Below are 22,703 nucleotides of genomic sequence, written 5' to 3' on the forward strand. Positions count from 1 at the left end.
AGTAAAAACACAGAGAGCTATTAGCATGATACTGCAGTTTACTTTGACTTTTCATATATATAGGAATAATTTCGGAGTGAGTATTTCTCATTCTTAGTGACACATATGGTTTGTTTTCCAAGTAAGTTTATAGTGCAGTAGTAAAGCACAAATGTGCTGTCCTATCTGAAGTCACATGAATTTCTCTGAAACTCTGCAGTTAAAGAATTGGGATGAACCCTTCCACCCCAAAAACAAAACAAACAAATCCAAGGTTCTCTTGTGAATTTTTCAGTGTATTTTCTGGATTTAGCTTGACTAGAAATACTGCCCTAACATTTTCCCATCTCATTTTATTTGGGGGGAAAAGGATAATGTTGATTAAGTCACTGGTGTCTGCATTCAGTTCCTGACTTCGCCGTGGACTTCCTGTGTGAACTTGGACAAGTCATTTAGCTCTTTAACAAGAAGGGACTTCAATATGTCCCTACCTCACAGGAGTGTTTGAGGATAAATGAATTAATGCTTGTAGAATGAGGAGGGAAACTGGAGAAAGAGGGTCAAGATTTGGGGATGGATCTACTTTGGTGTGGCACTCAGCGGCTCAGGAGTGCCAGCTAAACCTTGACTGATAGCTCTTATACTAAAGCATCAGTGTGTAAATCTCAGCCTAAACATCCATATACTGTAGCTATGCATTGATTTATTTTGTAGAATGTGAATGAGTTTTGGGATAGGTGCATGAGATAAGGATAGGTGCATGACTGACAATGGATATATGCTCACAAGTGACAGCCATGCAATACCTTTCACTTATAAAGGCCCCGATCATGTCCTACTGAAGGCAACGTCCAATGTCTTTTGACGTTAGTGGTGTTGGCTCAGACCCATAGTACTTTACATCTAACTGTTGAAGCCATTTCTAAGGTGCTTGTCTCTGTGGTACCCAATGCCATGATTTAGCAAAGCATTTAAGCACATACTTAACTTCTTTGTTGAATTGGGGGCTAAGCGCTCTACAAATATTAACAATTTAATTGTCACAATATTCCTGTGAAGTAGGTGTTATCCCCACATTACAGACGGAGAAAACAGAATTTAAAAAAAATTTATGGCAGTGCAACTGTGAGCTGAATATGGCTCACATGGGTTTGGGAATACGTTCTCAGTTACTTCAATTAAACTTATGGGTGTTCAGCACCTCTCATAATCAGATCATAAACATCTTTCCAAAGGCCACACAGGAGCTCACAACTAGTATTGGTATGAGTTGGTAGAATATTAAAGTGAGGAATTCCTTTAGCAACATCTGTTAATGTGGCGTAAGTAAGTTAGAAGTGCTCAGTTTCATCTTGCTGAAGAGAATACATTGCGTGCTTCTTTCTTTGCAAGGGCTAAATTTCTAACCCTGTTTGTTTTGGCAACTTATTCCTTTTCTGATTTGATCTTCTTCACATAACTGCTTATTTAGCCAAGATATATCATAATTCTTTTAAAGCTGAACATGATGTTCATGTAAATTTAGGTTTGTGTGTTTATTCATTTAAAGTCATATCCAAAATACTAAAACTTGATGATTAAATAAAAATTTCAAAAGTAGATCAAGGAGAGTGGAGAGAGTGGTATGTTCTGAACACAGGACGAGGAGCCAGGAATTACTGAGTTCTGATCCCAGCTCTTAAACTGACTGACTCTGCTTCTGAGTCCTTGAGAAAATCATTTAACCTCTCAGTTTCTCTTCAGCTTCCCCATCTGCACCTAACATACTTATCTCCCCCTCTGAGCTATTATGAGGACCAATTACTTAATATTTGCAAAACATGCTAAAAATTATAGGTGCTACATAAGTACAAAGAATTTTTCTCTCATCTAGATGCCAAGTTCTACAAGTCTCAATTTCATTGAAATCTAGTTTGCTGGAAATATCAGAATGCCACATCATGCTACCCATTTTAATGTCCACAACAATAAAGAATTTAAAATATATTATTAATGAAGCAATACCTATTTCAATAATTAACAAAGACCAACATCATAGCCATTTGAACATATACACTTTCCAAATGGTAAATATCCATATGTTAAAAAGTCAACAAGCATAGTTGAGTAACTAGTAACCCAAAATAGCTAATTTTAATATTTTTCAGCTGTTAAAGTCACCTTCTGTCTCACATTACTGCAACTCAGTTAATACCAATCACAATTTACTATGTTCTAGCGTACTTAACAAATAAGATTTCTGGAACGACAGCTGATTCTTAAAAGAATGTAACCGTCTACTGACCCTCAGTGTTATTAAAATTCCACTTATTAATCCTGTCTTATTGCCCCTTTGTTTTCATAACATTTTCATCAAGGATTAGGGAGATATTGTCAGGCTGGAAAAAGCTTACATTTTCTGTGGTGATTCAGAACAGCTGCCATTCTTGTTTGGATAACCCTTCATCCATATTCTTAGCTTTACCCTTTGAGCTTTCCAGCAGTATCATACAATGCACCTTCATTTTATAAGTCTTCCTTCATCCATTAGCAGCAGGAAATTAATGCAACAATCTACTTCTGCTGCTATTTATTTTTTACAAATAAAAAGCATTATATATGAGTAAGGCCCTAAACTGATCTGCTCTTTTATTGTATTTATTGTACAAGCTGCAATTGTATTTAAAGACCTCAACAATTTCTCATAACGGTAGAGATTTAAAGGTTTTTGTACAAAATGAATTCCACAATATCTAATCTATTTTCTTTGCTGTTATTTTCATTTAATCTCAGAAAGGTATATGAATAGTAAGTTACACTGCAGCAGTAAATGTAAAAAGCATCTGCAGTTTTCAAATGGGCTTTTACTTTATGGTGTAGGTTCTCCCCCACCCCACCGCCATTCGGCTGAAAAATTCACTCAGAGATAAGTATTACATGACATCTTAAGTGCTGTTCAATTTAAAAATCTCAGATTTTCAGCTCTAAAACCTTTTACAAAAGACACAGCTGGACATTTCAAGGGCCCAAATTACAGGGGAGACTTTTCTACACAAAAAGTTGCAATATTAAGAGAAAAGCAAAATGAAGATGAAAAAAAGTTATTTTCACTACAGGCATTAAAACACTGTTTAGAATCAGCAAGATCAATCCCTAAACATCAACTCAACTAAACATAGTATCAAAACGGAAGTAGCTGACTGGTGCAAATCAGAACGAAAGGCCATTGCCACTGCTATTTTATTAAGATATTGCTGACACATTCATAATAGACACAGTAGATGGGGCTAGTAAGAAAATTCTAATTCTTCACTCTGCTTGTGTTAATTATCACTACACCCTTAGGAGGTGGTTCCATAGAGACCATCTTTTATTTTGCTCATTGCAGTACATAATTACTAGACTTGCAAATTAAAGCACAGTTCTCTTAGATCTGTACTAACAGTATGCAATATTTCTTTTATTAAGAACAATAAACAAGTTAATAATACTAATACATTAGCCACTGGGGGTCATATGTAAAAATCTACACACAAGATCACAGATTCAACCCAATTGGAAGGTAAAACAAGGTAATTTGGTTTCAGTGTTTTAAATTATGGGAAATGTTACTATACTAACATGGGGGTGGAGGGACAGCTCAGTAGTTTGAGCATTGGCCTGCTAAACCCAGGGTTGTGAGTTCAATCCTTGAGGGGGCCATTTAGGGATGTGGGGCAAAAATTGGGGACTGGCCCTGCTTTGAGCAGGGGGTTGGACTAGATGACCTCCTGAGGTCCCTTCCAACCCTGATATTCTATGATTTTATGATACTACTTATAAATCACAATGCTGATCATCATATTCATCCTAAATATTCAGGAAATCTTAACTTGTTAAATGTTATGTGAGCATTAACATATAACTAGCAGGCCTAAATTAAGAGCGCTCTTAATTTCTAAATAGATTATCTAAAAATTATTCATTACCTTAAATACAATAAAAGCTGATGCATGTGTGATAAAAGTCTCCTAAATATATACAAAATAAAATCTTATTTATAGAGACTTATAAACTAACATTTCCCATTGGAATTGATCTTTCATGTTTTATAACCTTAAGCTTTTAACAAGGCAATCCTACAAATGCTGAGATTTTCTGATTAAACACAAGGCTAGCTCATCTTATAATTTGAATACATAATATTAATTCTGTTAACACAGCTATATACCAATTTGGTCCTAATAAGTTCGTAACACTTGTCTAAATGTGTTTTGACACTGCATAAAACTATGCAGCTAGAAAGTAAAAGTCCATCAAAATGATCTGAATGGACTTCCTTACTGAAACAGTGGCAATTAAAAGTTTGAAAATGTTGTGATCTGAATGTTGGGTGACCATATGTCCCAGTTTTATAGGGACAGTCCTGATATTCGGGGCTTTTTCTTACATTGGCACCTATTGCCCCCTCCCCCTCTTCCAATTTTTCACACTTGCTATCTAGTCACCCTATCTGAATGTTTAAAAAAAAAAAAAAGATTAATATTCAGTGTAGCTAACCATTAAACTAAAGAAAAATAAATTATTACAATTGACTATCATTTTCATGCTCTGGACTATTGTCTTACCAGTCTGTAGATTCATTAATTGTGGCTTTAGCCCATGCACCAACATCTGTGGTTCCAAATCCTACATCATCATGGGAACTGGAAGATGATTGGTCAGAAAGATGTGGTGGAAGTACTGGCAGTCTATCGTCTTCAATAATAACAGTGTCATCTTGTGGCATGTTCACTGTTGGAGACAGCTGGTATTTACCTGTTTAATATGGGGAGGAAAAAGGGGGAAGAAACTGTAGATAAAGCCCTGAATATTACATACCATATATTCTCCAAATGATAAAATGTCATGTCAAATCTGTCACATCACTGATAAGACTGATGTAACACAATTAGTAAAATTACATGCAACTTACTACACAGAAGTCTGAAAATACACATATCAAATACTTACATCCCACTGAAGGAGAACATTAACTGGCTTAGGCTGTGATCCTCAGAAGGAATAGAGTCAATGGGAACGGAAGGGATTCATCACCTCTCATGATCCAGCCCTGGGTCATCAAAGCCAACATTTTCCAACTTGGTTTACTAACATTAAGAACTTAAATTCATATTTAGATGCCCGAACAAATGGCTTAATTTTCAGAAGTGTTCAGTACTTGTAGCTAGAGCTGGTTGAAAAATTTCAAATTTGGAATTTTTTTTTATAATAGTTGAATGAATGAATGAATGAATGAATGAAGTCACCTATGTAGGTGCCGAGATATAGATTTTAAAACATGATTTTACACACCAAACTTGGAAAATCTGGCCCAAGACCTTAATTCTGTTCCCACTGAAGCCCAAGTGAATTTTGACATTGATGTTAAAGGGATCAAGACAGCACCCTCATGAATCAAAGAGATGACATAAGGGCTTGACACTGCACCTCATATGTGAACCAGCTTCAGTGGGACAACTCCCGCAGGCAAGAGTTGTAGCATTGGACCCTAAGGAGTTTTACTAATTAGTGAAACATTGTTTCTTCCCAGCTAAAAGCCAATTTGTATCTTTTTGAAGTTACCACCACTATCTAAATATACATGGAATTATATTTTCCAGTCATATTTTCTATGGCATTTTGCGTAACACACTTTTCAACCTGTTTAACAAAAAGCAGATGTAACTTTTAAATGTATATAAAAGTCCTACATCACCAGAATAGACTAAACAGATACAAATGTGTCACAAAGGGGCTTTTTTATGATGATGTTCAGTAATATCACTGTAACTTTAGCCTGAGTCACCATTTCCTGTTTTTCAGTGCAAACATGCTCAGGGTTAAAGAACAAGTGAAGATATTTAGTAGAACAGTAAAACTGATGCCACAGAAAATGATCAGCCTTGAAACGTTGTCAGTTTAGTCTTAAAAATATAAAATTACCTCAATATTTGTAACATCACTGAGCTAAACTTACTTATACTTGCTATAAGGAATACCAATCATACTGCAAATATGGAAATAAAGTTATTCAGTTATCTCAGGCAACTGGCAAGTTATTAAGAGTAACTCCAGTGTATTTGTTATTCAAATTCTTCCATGCAATATAAGCTTCTCTGTAACTCAACGCTATCCCTCTAGACATTGTTGCCTGCTAAAAAATTGCCTTCTAAAAAGTTTGGTTGTTTCCTAGGCATAGGCTTAAATATTTCCAATAAATCACCATGGAACAAAATGGTAAATGTTGCAGGAAACTTTGTTTTCATATAAAATGTAATTAACAAAACTGTCATATTTATGAACAATGAAGAATAAGTTTTATGAAATCAGCTGACTTACCATATGGTATGATATATTATATATGGATATGTAATAGAGAGACAGAACCCCATGGTGCTGTATAATAATAATGTACTGTGTTATAAAAAGTACCAAGAATTGGAAATGTTTTGTTAAAATGAGCCACACATGTGGCCAGATATTTATATTTTGCTCATCACTTATAATACACATAAGTACAAGTGGAAAAACCTGTATGGAGTTATGGGATCTATAGCAATTTTATTTTTTTTCCCTTTTATATAATCATGCTGCTGTACTGTTACTTTAATTATGCCAATAAACTGATACAAAAGAACATTAGCTAACCCAACAGGATATTAGCTAATTGAATGTATTTTATAAGGTTATTTAATGAAAATTTTGTGGCTGAATGAGATATTTTCTAAAATAGATGAAAATGACTGAAATACATCAGTACTAAATGACAAACAACCCATCATTGTCAAACTGAAATGAATGTGTTCAGTTTGCATAACAGCTAATTCTTTGCCCAGCAATCACTTCTTTGATGGATGGGTTAATGGTTAGCCTGGTAATGTACTCCTTTTCAAACATACTGCCTACAAGATTGTTAACTCTATAGTTAATAATGTCTCCAAAGAGTTGATTATGAAAAAGTAGAACCTTATTGCATTTTACAGATTGAACTTCCAGTTTGAGAGGCTAAAGTAATTCAGTAACATTTTTAACTTTTCCTCTACCATTTTTAATATTTGTCAAGCGTGAAGAATTTTATTTTATTTTTTATTGTATTTTATTGATGCTTTGAAATTAAGAAGTAGATAAACTTGAAGCAGCCAGGATTTTCATTGCAGATGAAACCAAGTGGGAGAAGGGTTTCACTTTCAGGACACAGTTGGACACACCTCACCAATGGAGAAAGTTAACCATGTCTTCTGTGGGGAGTTTACAGCCAACTGTAAACAGAACCAACCTTTGGAAAGGATGAATCCACTCCTTGCAAGAAACGTCTCAAAAAAAGGATGATACCTCACACCTAGAACTCTTTGATAGAACTAGATTGGACTACTGGTTCAAGAATTTGCTCTTGAGATTGCCTGTTGGAATTCTACACAACCTCTCTAAGGTATAGACTCTGAGTTTAGAGAAACTCTATACATGTTAGAAGCTGAGCAGCTTCTGAAAACCTCTATTCTAAATCTTTTTGTAGTGCTGCTACTGTATTGCAACACAAAGAAAGCTGGGCTTTTAGAGTGAGCAAAGCAATTCCTGTTATGCATATGTATGGTAGTTTATGAAGTACATTGGGACATTTAGATTGACATTGCCTCTCATCCCAGTCATTAGAGAGGCAAGGTGGGTGAGTGAATATCATTTATTGGACAAACTGCTGCTGGTGAGAGAGCTTCACCCACCTCGCCTCTCTAATATCCTGTGACCAACACAGTTAAAACTTCACTGCATACAATCTAAGTCATTTTATTCTTAACAAAACCTTGATAAATAACTTCTGATTAGTCACCTTTAGCATCAAACCTTGCTATGGTCATAAGAAATCAGCAAGCATTCAGGCTGCAACTAAAGCTAAGAGATGCAAGATGACTTTGTACTCAAACGTTGCCTCAATAAGAATAATTTACATTGAAAGCAGCTCTATAATTGTGTATGACAGAAATCAGTTGCATCATGGACAAAAAATAGCTACAGTACTCCAGAAAAAAAGGTCTTCAATTTTTAAGCCTGGGCACAAGCAAGTTAGTACATGACCACATGATTTTACTTTAAATTTCACTTTGGAGGAATTGCAAACATGTAGCCTCAAAACACTTTTGAATCTAGACCAAAAAAGACCAAAACTAGAAACCCAGCAAAGACGACAGGCATAAATCCTTATTTTTAGGCCCAGATGAGAGGCAACTATGCAGGTGAATCCAAGTTTTCACAGAGGAAGTATGGTAATAGTATGGACAATATACCTCAGTTATCAGGGAAGTTAAAAAGTCTAGGAAATCTCAAATTATAAATGCTATTAGAACTGCTAGGTCCAATGGATGATGTGTGTGCTTGTCATGTGGTTTATATTAACAACACTGTGGTCTTTTTGCGTATGCCAAAACAAGCAGGTTTGTGGTTACTGACCACTTCTGTGACCACAGGTAATGCAAACACATTCATGTTGTGCTATTTAGTACACACTAACTCACACATACATTCACACAACGTGAGGCAGAAGATTGCAATAACTAGGATTTTATTTGATCAAAGAAGAAAAACTTATCAGAGGGGACTTGACTGAGGCATTCCAAACTTTTAACATTTTAGTCAATCCACACCGGCCTGCAAACTGGTTTTAAATGTGACGGGACAACAGAGCTATGCTGATTTACACCAGCAAAGTCTGTCCCAGTTCCAGCAAAACCAGTTTCTAACCATGGTGGGCTAGATCACATGTATATACATTATTCAAACTTGGTTTGACCTTCTCTGTGGTGTCCAGCTGTGTAACCGTGGAGTCCCATTAAGGATGAGGGCCGAGAGAGACAGAATCAGTACCTATGCTTCAGAATGTAAGGATATGTTTACACTGGAAACGCTCTATAGTGGCACTGTAGCTGTGCCACTGTAGCACTTTTAGTGTAGACACTACAGTGACAGAAGGGGTTCTTCTGTCATCACAGTAACGCCATCTCTCCTAGAGGAAATAGCTTGGTCGATGGAAAAATCCCATCTACAATGGGACTTAGGTTGGCTTAGTTACGTTGCACAGGGCAGAACATTTTTCATAGCCTTGAGCATTGTAGTTAAGCCAACCTAATTTCATAGTACTAATCATCCCTAAAATGAATATTTGCAAGAGTCTGGATGGACTTTTATCCCCTATATGCACAGGACACACTGCAGAGCTGGCCAGGGGAACAGTAGGTTTTAAGGGGTTTTGGAAGGGGTAAGGTTTTGTTTGTTTTTGCCTGCTGAGACTTCAGCTATTGGTCGCTGTTGAAAGAAAGAAACTGGACTTGATGGACAACTAGTTTTATTCAGCAGGGCAAATCCTATATTCCTTTGATGTCAAATTATAGTGCATCCCTTGACATGCATACCAAATACCCTCTCTCAGGGCCTATTCACCTGTTGCTGCACAAGATGTTTACATGGTAACTCATTAATGCATATATGAATTTTACACGTAAATCCCCTGCACACTGATAGAAAAAAAACAGTAGCTAAGTGCTGTACAAACATTTTATCTGGAAAACTGAAATAGCAAAATTAGACTAGTGTCACTTTTAAAACTACAGTGCTAACAATTTCAGACAGATTTTTACTCCTTGAACTTTTTATCAGATCTCAAAATAAAACGAGTCACTGTCTTTAGACAGACGTGAATTTTTTGAGACATAGTTTCATGGATTTGTGATACTTGGTCATATTTTTCTTTTGGATAGTACAAAATGCAATGCAATGCAATAGAGCTTAAGATAACTTTTCAGTTTTAGTTTTGGCTTTGCGGCATGCATTCAGATTACAATATGACTGAACGGATACAAAATCTCACAAAGCAAAACTGTGGTGTTTCACAGAGGTCTAAGAAAGGATGATTTTTCTACTTCAAAAAGTACAAGGAGAAATATTTACAAAGCAATAACTAGCAAAAGGCCATAAATGGAGATTTTCACTTTCTGAAGCTGAATAGCTATCCTAGGGAACTGAAAACTAAATTCACTCTTCCTCATGTCAATTCTATAACAGGATCTCCAATTTTAATGCTGTACATATATGTCAAACATACAAAAAGGCAGTGGATGTAATGGCTATGTTGGAGTTCAGGACTTGCAACTCAAGCTAGCAATAAAAGTATTTTATGTCAGGTGCTATTTTAATCAAACATCTTCTTGTGTTTTAAATTTGAAAATCCTTACAAGTTAATCCCATGATTGAGCTACTCAGTAAGTCCAACCACTCCTGTGGCAAGACAAGTCTTTATGAACTAAATCTGTTAGTAGAAAGCTGAACTGCTGCAGAGCAAGTGCTAATAACCTCATTACCCACTGGGGGCTATGCAGACAGTACGGCACAGAATCCAAACAAAGGATGCATAAAAATCACTTACAAGGTTTTAAAACTGGTGCCCTGCAAAGCAGAAATTCAACTGAAATAAGGAAAGACGTTATTACACATATTGGCTTCAGTTTACGTTATTTTCTTTTTGAGCATGATTAAAGTGAAGGTGAATCAGTGCTGAAACATAACCATACATTCTTTATAGTAATATTCACTGACATTTTATTTGTATGAAACTTCACCACTGAGACCAAAAAGACTAACATGAAGTGTAGCTTCTCACTTCAGACACTGAAAGACATTTTAAATGTTCTGCCACCTGTTATGGGATCTGAAACTTACTATATCAATCAATTGATTGACTTCCCCTCTCACATTAAGCTAGCTAGAAGGCTTGTGATGAACAATTCTTTTAAAAAGGCATGCTTTAAATTGGTCATTGCCACTTTCATGTTCCATGCTTCGCACATAAATAATACATTAATCACCCTTCAATGAGCCACAGAAAGGACAAAAACAAGATCTGATTAGCAGAGTCTACTTGACTCACCCATTATCCTACTTAGTGCTGCAGTTCTTGTGGGCGATTCGCTGAGACCCTCAATCCCACTGTACAGCGAATGAGAAATTCTACGTTCCCTGTCATCCAGTATAGTGTCTATAGGCAGCTCTGGCCCAGGAGGGCTTCCAGGTGACTCCAACTGCATAGAGAGAGGAAAATCAGCACTGAAGTCCATTTAACAGCATGGGGGGACGATAACAACTTGCCTAAGGCCTGGACCCGGCTGGGCACCAAATGCGCGAGAACTTTTCATCCTGGACCCAAAATAATTTGCAGTGACAGCTCTGCTTAATGACCAACTTTCCATGACACTTTACACTGCACCTCCCATGGTGCCTTGTCAGATTTCAATCATTTCAGCAGAAAATATGTAGACAAAAAAATCACATTTTAGTCTACCTTTGCAGCATAATTCCTGAAATGTACAGTTTGCATGTTTCAATATTATCTGACAAACAACTTGGCCTCTTTCACACACTGATAGGTTGTCAGGACAAGACTCCTTCAAGCAACTCCATTTGGAATTGGGCCTCCGACCCTTTTTGAAATGGTGAAATTTGCTTTTGTACATAATTATCATGGGATCCCACATGAAGCTCCCTGTTGTACACATTAGTATTGACATACATGAATACCTGCTGTTTATGATAAAGTCTTTGCTCAGACTTTTCCCCTTAGGGTAAAGAGATTTCACATGCCCATCAAATCTGTGAATGTCCCATGTTTTCAGGGCCTTTTGCTGCATCCCTGTCAGTTTCACAACAATCAGCATTTCCAAAACCCGACAGGTTCCTTACACAGCCAAGAGTCCTCTGTCCAGCATGAGTCCTCAAGAGGGAACTCCACCCATGTATGAAAAACCAGATCCCCTATGTGGTGCAGAAGCTTGTTGATTGGTCATGCAAATAGTGGGAGAAAGAACAAACACCATTTCTCTCCCCCACTCCCAGCTGTCCTTCATCAGAACTGTCTAGTGTGTGTCTGGAGGGTGCCCCTGTGTTTTCTCTGGGAGAATCTAGTCACCTCTCTTCCTATATGCACAGAATAGATTTTCAGAAAGACGAAAAAATAGGTTTTCCTCAATGTACTATAGAGAATCAGACTTCACGGGAAAGCAAAGCTCTTATAGGGTGAAATAAATATAATTTTGACATCATCTAAGGCAGCGATACTCGGACTGAGGCTCCCAAGCTGCAAGTGGCTCTTCAATGTGTCTCTGGCAGCTCTCAGCAGCACATGATATTAAAGCACTGTGTGATTTAATTATTAACCACTCTAAGTTATTAACCAATCAGGATGCTTTTGCTGTGTTATTAACCAACTGTAATTGATAAAATAATACTTGGTCAGTCATTTTGCTGTGAGAATAATATGACTAGATAGCATGATAGTAAATGAAACAATGAATTCACACTAATGTGGCTTTTTCAGGTAATGTTGATCACTGATTTCGCTCCTGAACCACTGAGGTCTGAGTACCACTGATCTAGGTGCAACAGCATCTCTGTTAGCCTCTCTGCTGAGACTTCCAATAAGGGTCCCAGGAGTGATATGAACACATGTCTACAAGGGAACCAGTTGAGACTTCCAACTTGTTTCACTTAGGCCAATAACCACAGATATGAAAGACTTCATCTCCCATTATCCAATCCCTGAACTGTCCAATCACTCTGCTTACTGAGCTTTGTTGAGGTGCCTGAACCAGTCGTTTGGATCCTTGTAGATACTGATAACTGAGTGATGATGGGTATTTTGGACAAAATGTCAACCATCAGCTTAGCTATTAAATTAATTTCCAGATACCCTGAGGAGAAATTCTGATGAACTAATACAGCAAAAATAATTGCGTTGTTTTGTAATCATTTAGGGCATCAAAGGTCAGTATGTTTTGGCCATTTTATCTAAAGCTGTGTTTAGAACTCAATGCACAATATTCTTATATGAATCCTTTAGCATATAAATATCTCATGATCTATCAAAATACACTAGTGCCCAGATTCTGCAAGGTACTGAATTAGGGCTGTCAAGCAATTAAAAAATTAATCTCGATTAATTGTTCTGTTAAACAATAAGAGAATACCATTTATTTAAATATTTTGGATCTTTTCTACATTTTCAAATATATTGTTTTCAATTATAATACAGAATACGAAGTGCATAGTGCTCACTCTATATTTATTTTTTATTACAAATATTTGCACCGTAAAAAGCAAAAGAAATAGTATTTTTCAATTCACCTAATACAAGTACTGTAGTGCAATCTCTTTATCATGAAAGTTGAACTTACAAATGTAGAAATATGTACAAAAAACTGCATTAAAACAAAAACAATGTAAATCTTTAGCACGTACAAGTTCACTCAGTCCTACTACTTGTTCAGCCGAACGCTCAAACAAGTTTGTTTACATTTTCAAAAGATAATACTGCCTTCTTCTTGTTTACAATGTCACCTGAAAGTGAGAACAGACATTTGCATGGCACTGCTGTAACCGGCGTCGCAAGATAATTACATACCAGATGCGCTAAAGATTCCTCTGCCCCTTCACGCTTCAACCACCATTCTAGAGGACAAGCATCCATGCTGATGACAGATTCTGCTTGATAATGATCCAAAGCAATGTGGACTGACGCATGTTCATTTCATCATCATGAGTCAGATGCCACCTACAGAAGGTTGATTTTCCTTTCTTGTGGTTTGGGTTCTGGAGTTTCTGCATCAGAGTGCTGCTGGTTTAAGACTTTTGAAAGTATCCTCCACACCTCAGCCCTCTCAGATTTTGGAAGGCACTTCAGATTCTTAAATCTGGATTTGAGTGCTGTAGCTATGTTTAGAAATCTCACATCGGTACCTTCATTCCATTTTGACAAATCTGCAGTGAAAGTGTTCTTAAACTAACATATGCTGGGTCATCATCCAAGACTGCTATAACATGAAATACATGGCAGAATACGGGTGAAACAGAGCAAGAGACATACAATTCTCCCCCAAGAAGTTTAGTCACAAAGTAATGATTGCATTTTTTTTAACGAGCATCATCAGTATGGAAGCATGTCCTTTGGAATAGTGGCTGAAGCATGAAGGGGCATACGACTGTTTAGCATATCTGGCATGTAAATACCTTGAAATGCCGGCTACAAAAATTGCCATGCGAATGCCTGTTCTCACTTTCAGGTGACATCATAAATAAGAAATGGGCAGCACTGTCTCCTGTAAAGGTAAACAAACTCGTTTGTCTTAGTGATTGGCTATACAAGAAGTAGGACTGAGTGAACTTGTAGGCTCTAAAGTTTTACACTGTTTTGTTTTTGAGTGCAGTTATGTAACAAAAAAAAGTCTACATTTGTAAATTGCACTTTCACTATAAAGAGATCACACTACAGTACTTTTTATTTTTACAGTTCAAATACTTGTAATCAAAAATAATAATAGTGAGCACTGTACACTTTGTATTCTGTGTTGTAATTGAAATCAATATATTTAATAATGTAGAAAAACATCCAAAAATATTTAATAAATTTCCATTGGCATTCTACTGTTTAACAGCGTGATTTAAACCACAATTAATTTTTTAATCATGTGAATTAACTGCGATTAATGCTTTCTATACTGCCCTATACTGAATGCTTCCCAGAAGATTTGGGGCATACTGCAATGCCTTGGAAGTCACCAAGCACTGAGAGTACTCAGCACTTCTCAGGAATAGTCTCTAAAGGAAGAACAGTTTGTACTTTCACGACTTAAAATAATAAGCAACATTTTTAAATAGCTCCCCATTATGATTCATACTATTCAAATTTCTAGCATGACAAAGAAATTTATGCTATTAAAGTCTTTAAATAAAATCTGCTTCAAGAGCTACAAAGCATTCAACTACAATCTTCACAAGAGAGGCTTTGAAGTCAACCCAATGGGCTAACATCATATGACATTTGGTGACTGGCTCCATGCCAGGAACACAGAGTGAGTGGGCATTTGAGAAAATCATTGCATTCCGAAGATGATGACCACAAAGACCAGAGTCAGAGGCCATACGTCTGTAAAATTATTATTTCTGTTCTAAGCTATCATCTGTTTAATATAAATGAAATATTTAATGAAGTTCCAAATTGTGGACTTATCTTTCCCAGTTTGATAAGCACTGGGGAGATCCTGCACTGAAGGGTCAACACAATTGCAATTGGAGGCACGTCAAGCTGCAGGAGAATAATAAACTTGCAGTGCAAGTGAATTAGACTCACTAAGGTTTAAATTGTGAAATGAGGATTTGTTTTATTAGGTTTTTTTAAATTGCAGATTACAAGTGACAGCTTTACTAAAAAGTAAATTAAACAATATTCTAAGCCTCTGATGCAAAGATATCAAAGGCAAATTTGGGAAGAATAAAAATGTTAAAATTTGAAATGCTATAAAAAAATACATAGAGTGTTCAGGAATTTAACTTCCATGCCAATTATATTCAAAGATGAACTAATCTTTATTTCACTTTGTTTAAAGAAAGTGTGAAAATGAGTCTAAACAGATTAGTAAATTTATGCAATCAAATGATTTATTTTCCCAGAAAGATAGCCCTGTATCCCTGAGTTCAAGTAACAAATGTCTAGCTTTTTACTCAACCGTATAATGTAACCATTTTCCATGTGACAACAAAGCTCTAAAGACAACTATCAAACTCCCCTGAGAGACAATCCCAACAGATTTTTAGAAAGATACACGAAGAAAGTTTAGAACCATAGAGAAATTCATAGAAATTCACACCAGGTAGGCTGATAAGCTGCAGTGTGCATAAAGAATAAACAACAAGATCATTGTGTTTAGATGGTTGTGCTTTGTAACAGGAACCATGTATTTTACTATTTTCATGGGAAAGAGTTTTTTCAGTTTCTAATTAGAATCTCAAATGAGAGATCTAAATAAAGACATCAACAGTCAGCTACACAAATATTTAACAAAAGATACAATGCCTTTTCTACACTAACAAAAACTGGATGGGAGGTACACAAAGGGCTTTTCAATAAATCTTTTGTCTACCCTTGTTTCAGGAAAGTTTGTGTAAAAAAAATATGTCAAAGTTGGAGTAAATGCTGCTAGCAAGACAAAGCAATGGACAGTAAAAGCAACAGTACAGTAAAAATGAAGAGCTGTTGTTCCTGATAGGTGGCTTCATTCCCTCCTAAACTGGTTTCGTTGCTATCTTGGCATTATTTAACTTGATTAACAGATAAAGGGCAGCTAATATAAACAAAATCTTACAAGCTTCCCATTTTCAATAAAGGCATGACTATGAAGGCTAGCGTCTCACAAAAATGCTACTGGCTCCCATCATTTTGCCTCATTGATTACTGGTAGCAGCAGCATCGCTCGATGGTTCCACCGTTATGCACTAGTACTAAACTATAATGGGCTGCATTAACCAAACCATCTCAGAATCACAAGCAAAATGTTCCACGCTGCAGGTTGTCTTCGTCTTAAGGGAGTCAGGTTTTCATTGTTTTTCTTAAACTAAGAATGAGGATCTCCATCATGGCCCTTTATCACTCAGATGAGAACCAGCTGGTTGCTAAAAACTATGTGCACTATCTGCTCCTTATCTGGACGATAAAAGGACAACTAACTTGGTCCCTGTCAATATCGTCCCATGTGAAGTTATGACCGTAAGTATATGAAAGGTTATCTGCCGCCAAAATATTAATCTGTATAAGCGATCAAATCAAATTTCATATCATGCATCTTTATAAATGGAACAATCATCCAGCTCTCTCATTCCCATTCAGAACGTAATTTATCAAAACTCTGATTGACATGAAAGCATTTGTGGTTTTAGAGAAGAGGCTATAGAAATTTGTTAAATAGAGCACTGCATTCTAACTTCAGGAGACTTAAATTCCTTTCTGCTGCACAAAATTATTCTCCAAGCTTTCTTCTTCCCTTCTCTTCTGCTTTTTGTAGGCTAATGTGTCCAAATTACTCAGACCTCCTTTCCCAACACAGTTCCTTTCGGAATACTACTGCCAAAATTAAATAGGTTTTTGATTGTTAACATCTAATTTAGCCTTCCAAACCAGGTACAAACTTGTAAAATGGGAAAACTTAAGCAATGGCCGGTGAGGAGGTTAATTCTGGTTTGTGTGCTATTGATTATTTTATATAGAAAGTGCTGTTGGTGTCCACAGCACTGTGCCACTGATTCAGTGTACCAAAGAAATAACACATCTCTTCCCCGACCAACTTACTTAATAAAGCCATGGCCAGTATAAGATAAAACCACACACAGAATGGCGCAAGTGCATCCAGCTGGAACGCTTTGCAGGAAAAGTTGCACCATAGGTTTTGGAGGTTTCTTTGGAAGTTTCTTGGGTTTTGTTTTTTAAAAATCAGCGATGGGTTGGAGCTTGGCAGGCATTTAGTGATAATCTGTTTCAGGCATAAGAAAAATGTGGGTGAAAGAGATAAAGGGAGTAGACAGAAGAAAAGGACTGGGCATAAAGAAGGAAATAGAAGGAGGTGTGGGATGGAATTATGAAGAGATGTGAAGATGAGGATTTGGAGTACACCATGCCCATAATTTACTTTTCAATATTTCCAGGTCTGTTTGGAGCTTGGATACTTGGGCAGATTTTTTACTGGCTTAACTATTTTTAAGAAATTGGCTGTTCTATTTGAGATATCTTTTCTGACACAGAATCAATAATTAGTGGCACTATCCACTCCAAGAGAGCCTGGAGGCTGGAAAATGGATGTGCTACACGTCTCAGTATGGCAACTAAAGTTAAATGCATTCACACATATACAAGTAGGAGGGCTAATTTGTTTGCCCTGTTTCCTCCCTCTATAATGCACCCAAATTATGTCAAAGTGATGAAGGAAAGTGGGTGGGACAGATGATCCAGTTCCCATCACTTTAGTGTTAAAATAGATGAAGACAGGTGCTTGCTATTGCTCTCTAGCTCTGAGCTGTGCTTTGTTCTGCATTCAGAAGGCAGGAGGAAGAGAGATGAGCAGAGACACACAAAGGATTTAGGAGCATGGAAATCTACCAAACGTGTTTTCTTTTGGCATGTTTGGAGCTGAGTCTCAAAAATTTCTCAAAAATACTTAATTGAACAAGTTAATTAGACTATGGAAACCTGTGTCTTATTGCAACGTGAGTGACCATGTACTGGTCTCCCTCCTGATAGCAGATATTCACCTATCCCATACAATGAGTAACTCAGTGCCAGTGTGGATATCTGTCATTGCAAGCTGTTCTGGATGGAGGGAGAGGAGGGAAATAGAGCTGGGTAAGTAATAATTCTTATTTTCTGGGCTCAACACATATGCCTGACAGCTGTGCTGATTTGGCGGGTGCTGGTGCTTGAGGGTTGTGCATGCATTATGGTGATACAGAAGCCAGCTGTCTGCCCATCCAGCACAATAATAATAATAATAATAATAAAAACCCTAATGTAAGGAGTCTGGCATTTCTTTTTACATCTGAGGCATCTCAATGATTTAACAAGAAATTACATGACAAAAGGCATCAATGTGCTAAGTGGGCAGAAAGCTGGTTGATAGATCATTAGAAACCTGCCGGCAGCTCCAGAAACCTTTATTAAATATAGCCAATATTAATTTTAAGACCATCCTACTGCAAACTCTACCCATCTCTGCTACTGATGTTTGATACTGAGTACATCACCTAACCTTTCTGTGCCTCAGTTTTCCAGTATATGTGGGGGTCAATATACAATACTAGTTATACCCAGGAGGGCTATTAGCCAGGTTGGGGAAGGATGCAAAACCATGCTCTGAAGTGTCCCTAGCCTCTGTTGTCAGAAGCTGAGAATGGGTGACAGGCGATGGATCACTTGATGATTACCTGTTCTGTTCACTCCCTCTGAAGCACCTGTATTGGCCACTGCTGGAAGACAGCATTCTGTGCTAGATGGACCATTGGTCTGACCCAGTATGGCTGTTCTTATGTTATGCATCACAGAATACCCAAAAATTGTCAATTTGATAACACAGATTTTAGCAAAAGATGTAACTTTATTAAATGTATTTAAAATACCAACAACCAGAAAAACCCAGAATGTTTGAAATATATACTCCTCATCTCTGGGCCAGCAACATACATCTAATACCAATGGCATGATTTCACTTGAAATGGCTGAGATAGTAAACATGGGTTTGTAATGGTTTTGCAAGGTTTATAATGGAGATCTTGACAGACATTTAGCTACATGATTGTGCCCTGCCCCGTTGTAGAGCAGAGAAATTCAAACACCTGGCTTGGTTTGAAGTTTATTTAGAACAACAATCCTCGCTATGCTTATTTCAATATTTACTATATCAAAATTTACTTGAAAGTCTGGCTGGATTATACTCTATCTTCTGGTGAGTCAATGAAAACTGCTTCTAGAGATAATGCTTATTGCTTATTACTAAAGCAATAACAATATAGTAATGTTTTTTACCTTCTGGGAAGTTACACTGGTCTCTTTTGATTTTACTGTGTTATATTTGACCAGTCAGTACAAATGATCCCCTCATTAGCACGTTGATGAAGACAAAATGCGATGTTTATCTAGTTTTTACAGCAGTTATTGTAGCTTCAATTGCTTTATAAGCTTAGTGTGGCCCATGAACCACTGGAGTTGTATAAAAATAATATGAATATGACAAATGAAATATTTGAAAAAGCTTTCCAAACCTTTCAAACTGCTCTAATTAAGTAAGCTCAGAAATTAAAAATGTAAAGATGCTATTTAACTTAAATATCTAACTATCTGTCCCTTGTAGAACCATGGGACATTGGTCTATCAATCTTACTTCCATCCGATTCAATGGTCAAAATGTTATTTCATTCAGAGGAAACAGGATTAGGCCTTAGACTGAAATTCTGCTCTGAAAAGGGACTCTAAAATGTGCTATTCTACACTTCCACTTTATTCTCTCTATCCTTCTCTCTCCCCAGGCCCCCAACTCCAGATCAAATAGACTAATTTTACAAGTAAAAATTTAACCATTAAAAACAATATTTACAAGAAATTAAAAATGGTTCAAAAAATTCAATAAGTAAGCTTCATGTACCCCACTTGCTTAATATCAAACTGATTCTATCTTATTGCTAACAGCAGGCAGGGTTACAAGACAGAATCATGTAAGAACCCACCTTGATTTTCAAATTGCAAAATTGTTTACTGGGCTGTATTTGATGATACACAAGATGAAACATACATAATCTAGCTCCCTCCATCTTGTGTTGGCTCTGCAAGATTAACAGGAACATAAACTATTTTTTGTCACCAAAGTTGGCAGATACCACTCTAACAAACACAGGGAATACAACCAGTCAAATAGGAAAGTGCAATTTTTACAGACACTCTTGAGAATACAAGCACACTTTCATTTTTGACCAGATTCTCCAAAAAAAAAAAAAAAAAAAGACTGTCTTTTCTCTAATATTTTACTATGAGAAGAGGTAGAATTTTCTTTATGACCACCTGGAAATGCAGAAGTAGACTCCTGAGGAAAATACTTTTTGAAGCACACCCTTCTTTGGATGAGTTGCATCATTCTAGGCCTTCTCCATGCCATCTCTTCTATTGTGTAGACTTGCTGGCATGTGGACAGTTTGTTTGGGACACAGCTCAGAACACTTTTCAAATAAAACTTTATCAAGGCTGCATAATGGTTAGGTGGCAGCTGGAGAGAGATTTCAGGAGGACACACTAGCCCACCAGAGAGTAATGTTCACCACTGTTGCTGACATAAGGTTTGCCACCCTATAGGTTCATAAGTCTGGCAGCCAGAATCTAGCACAGTCCAAGAAATGGCCAATATCTGATGCTTCTCAGGTAGGAACATACTACCATAATTGTCAATTACTTAATGCTGTTCATAAAGATGGGGGGAGGGATAGCTCAGTGGTTTGAGCATTGGCCAGCTAAACCCAGGGTTGAGAGTTCAATCCTTGAGGGGGCCATTTCGGGAAAAAATTGGGGATTGGTCCTGCTTTGAGCAGGGGGTTGGACTAGATGACCTCCTGAGGTCCCTTCCAACCCTGATATTCTATGATTCTATGATTCCCAGTCACTGTGGCCATCAGCTTGGGGTTTAAAGATTGGAGTGTTCCTAAATAAATAACAAAGGCAGTTTAGGGAGAGGATTTGGGACCCACCTGAGAAGAGTTTTTGCTTTTCTTATTATGTTCTATTCAAGCGTGGGCACAGTGACTTTAAGCAACTGGGCCTGTATCTTTCCTACTGGGCAGGAAGGTCATTTTTTGGCCTGTGAAAGCTACGTTCCATCATATAAATACCACAGCCACCATGTTTTGCTTTTGGCAAGTGTGGTGAAAGTAAGCATTCCAGGAGAAAACAAAAGCAGTCTCAAAAATCTTGCTTAAATACAGTTTACCAAGGTGCAAGCAGTGCCAATAACTGCCCAACACTGAGCCAGGTAGGTCACCATGGTTCATCTCACTAGCCCACCAAGGAGTTGGGAAAGCTAAAAAACTGGTAGATGGGAGCCAAGTGGACACAACCCTCTCTCCCTCACAAGTACATTTTATTATATTTGTGTCAGGCATTAAGACGGGATTTCCAGGCTGGAAGCAGGAGAGACTCAGACTGAGGTTTGCTGTTGTTGCCATGTGACTTTTGTCTAGCAACCATGATGAATATCATATAGACCTAATCTCTTCTTAATCAAACCTAGTTCTAATGTAAGTGGGGAGACAAATCCTGCTGACTTAGACCAGGGCTGGATTTGCCTCATTATATTTCTAAAAATATTATCCAGACACATTTGCTAAGTCTCCACTAAGAATTGGCAGATTTCCTTCATATAGACCTTTTTATAAGGCCTGGGCCCTGTGTTACCCAAATTTAAAACATTTCATCCTCAGTACGTAGAAGCAGATAAAAAATTTGACAGCAGACAGAAATGGAAGACTTCCTGAAAAATCGCTGAGTGGGATTTCCCCCATCCCCAACAATTCTTCTGATTAGATAGGATAAGACCAATATACAAAGTCAGAATTCCTTCAGTGCTAATGAGATGAGAAAATTTGGATCCCTAAATATAAGAAATAATATGAATCTGTGCTGGTTTTCTCTCTAATAATCTATACTTCAGATGGCAAGAAGGCAGTTAACACTAAAATCATGCACTAATGAATGAGCCACTGGATCCAAATGCACTTAGTGCAATCAGTGTTATGTTCCAACATGGCTTTAAAATTTTAGATAGGTAGGTAGATATTCTGCTACATAATATTATTTAATTTAGTGTCAAAGGTAAACTATTAGGCACCATGAAAAGAAATTAAAAATTTAAAATATCAACATGTTTGATAAAACTTAAAAATATTTGAAAGTGATTTCCATCTTTATTTATAGTTCTAGGTAAGTCCTGAATTCAGGATTCTTGTTTCCCCTGCAAAGACTGGGTATATGCTTAACTGGGGAGGTGGCACAATAATTCTGTTCTGATTGGGAATTTTAAATATGTGCTATTTTCACTTTTATAGAAGCTTGCAGTAGAACTTTACATTATTCAGTTTCAAATAGTGCACTAAAAATTCACTCCATCCTAAAAACTTCACACTTCACAAATTAAAAACAGTTTTGAGAATGAAAAAAGAAAGACCATTAAATCTAAAGTATAAAAACATAAATTGCATTTGAGAAAAAATATTGCATAAACCCCCCTATACTCATATTGATAGTGTAATCCAATTACAAAATCAATGTACCTCTATGTAGTGTTTCCTATTATTTATTGATAAATATGCTCAAAAAGAAATAATATACTCAA

At 36.9% G+C, this 22,703-nt stretch overlaps 1 protein-coding gene across 13 annotated transcripts in view; it reads right to left on the reverse strand.

Moving 5' to 3' along the window:
• Positions 1-22,703, reverse strand: part of PARD3 (par-3 family cell polarity regulator) — a 646,254-nt gene that overhangs the window by 193,015 nt on the left and 430,536 nt on the right. For all 13 annotated transcript variants that reach the window (XM_074946210.1, XM_074946208.1, XM_074946207.1 and 10 more), the window contains 2 exons: positions 10,892-11,042; positions 4,566-4,755 (listed from right to left, as the gene is read on the reverse strand). In XM_074946210.1, the coding sequence (XP_074802311.1) occupies positions 4,566-4,755; positions 10,892-11,042 (341 nt within the window). The remainder of the gene's footprint in view (positions 1-4,565; positions 4,756-10,891; positions 11,043-22,703) is intronic.

Source organism: Natator depressus, chromosome 2, assembly GCF_965152275.1.
Source record: "Natator depressus isolate rNatDep1 chromosome 2, rNatDep2.hap1, whole genome shotgun sequence".
NCBI lineage: Eukaryota > Metazoa > Chordata > Testudines > Cheloniidae > Natator > Natator depressus.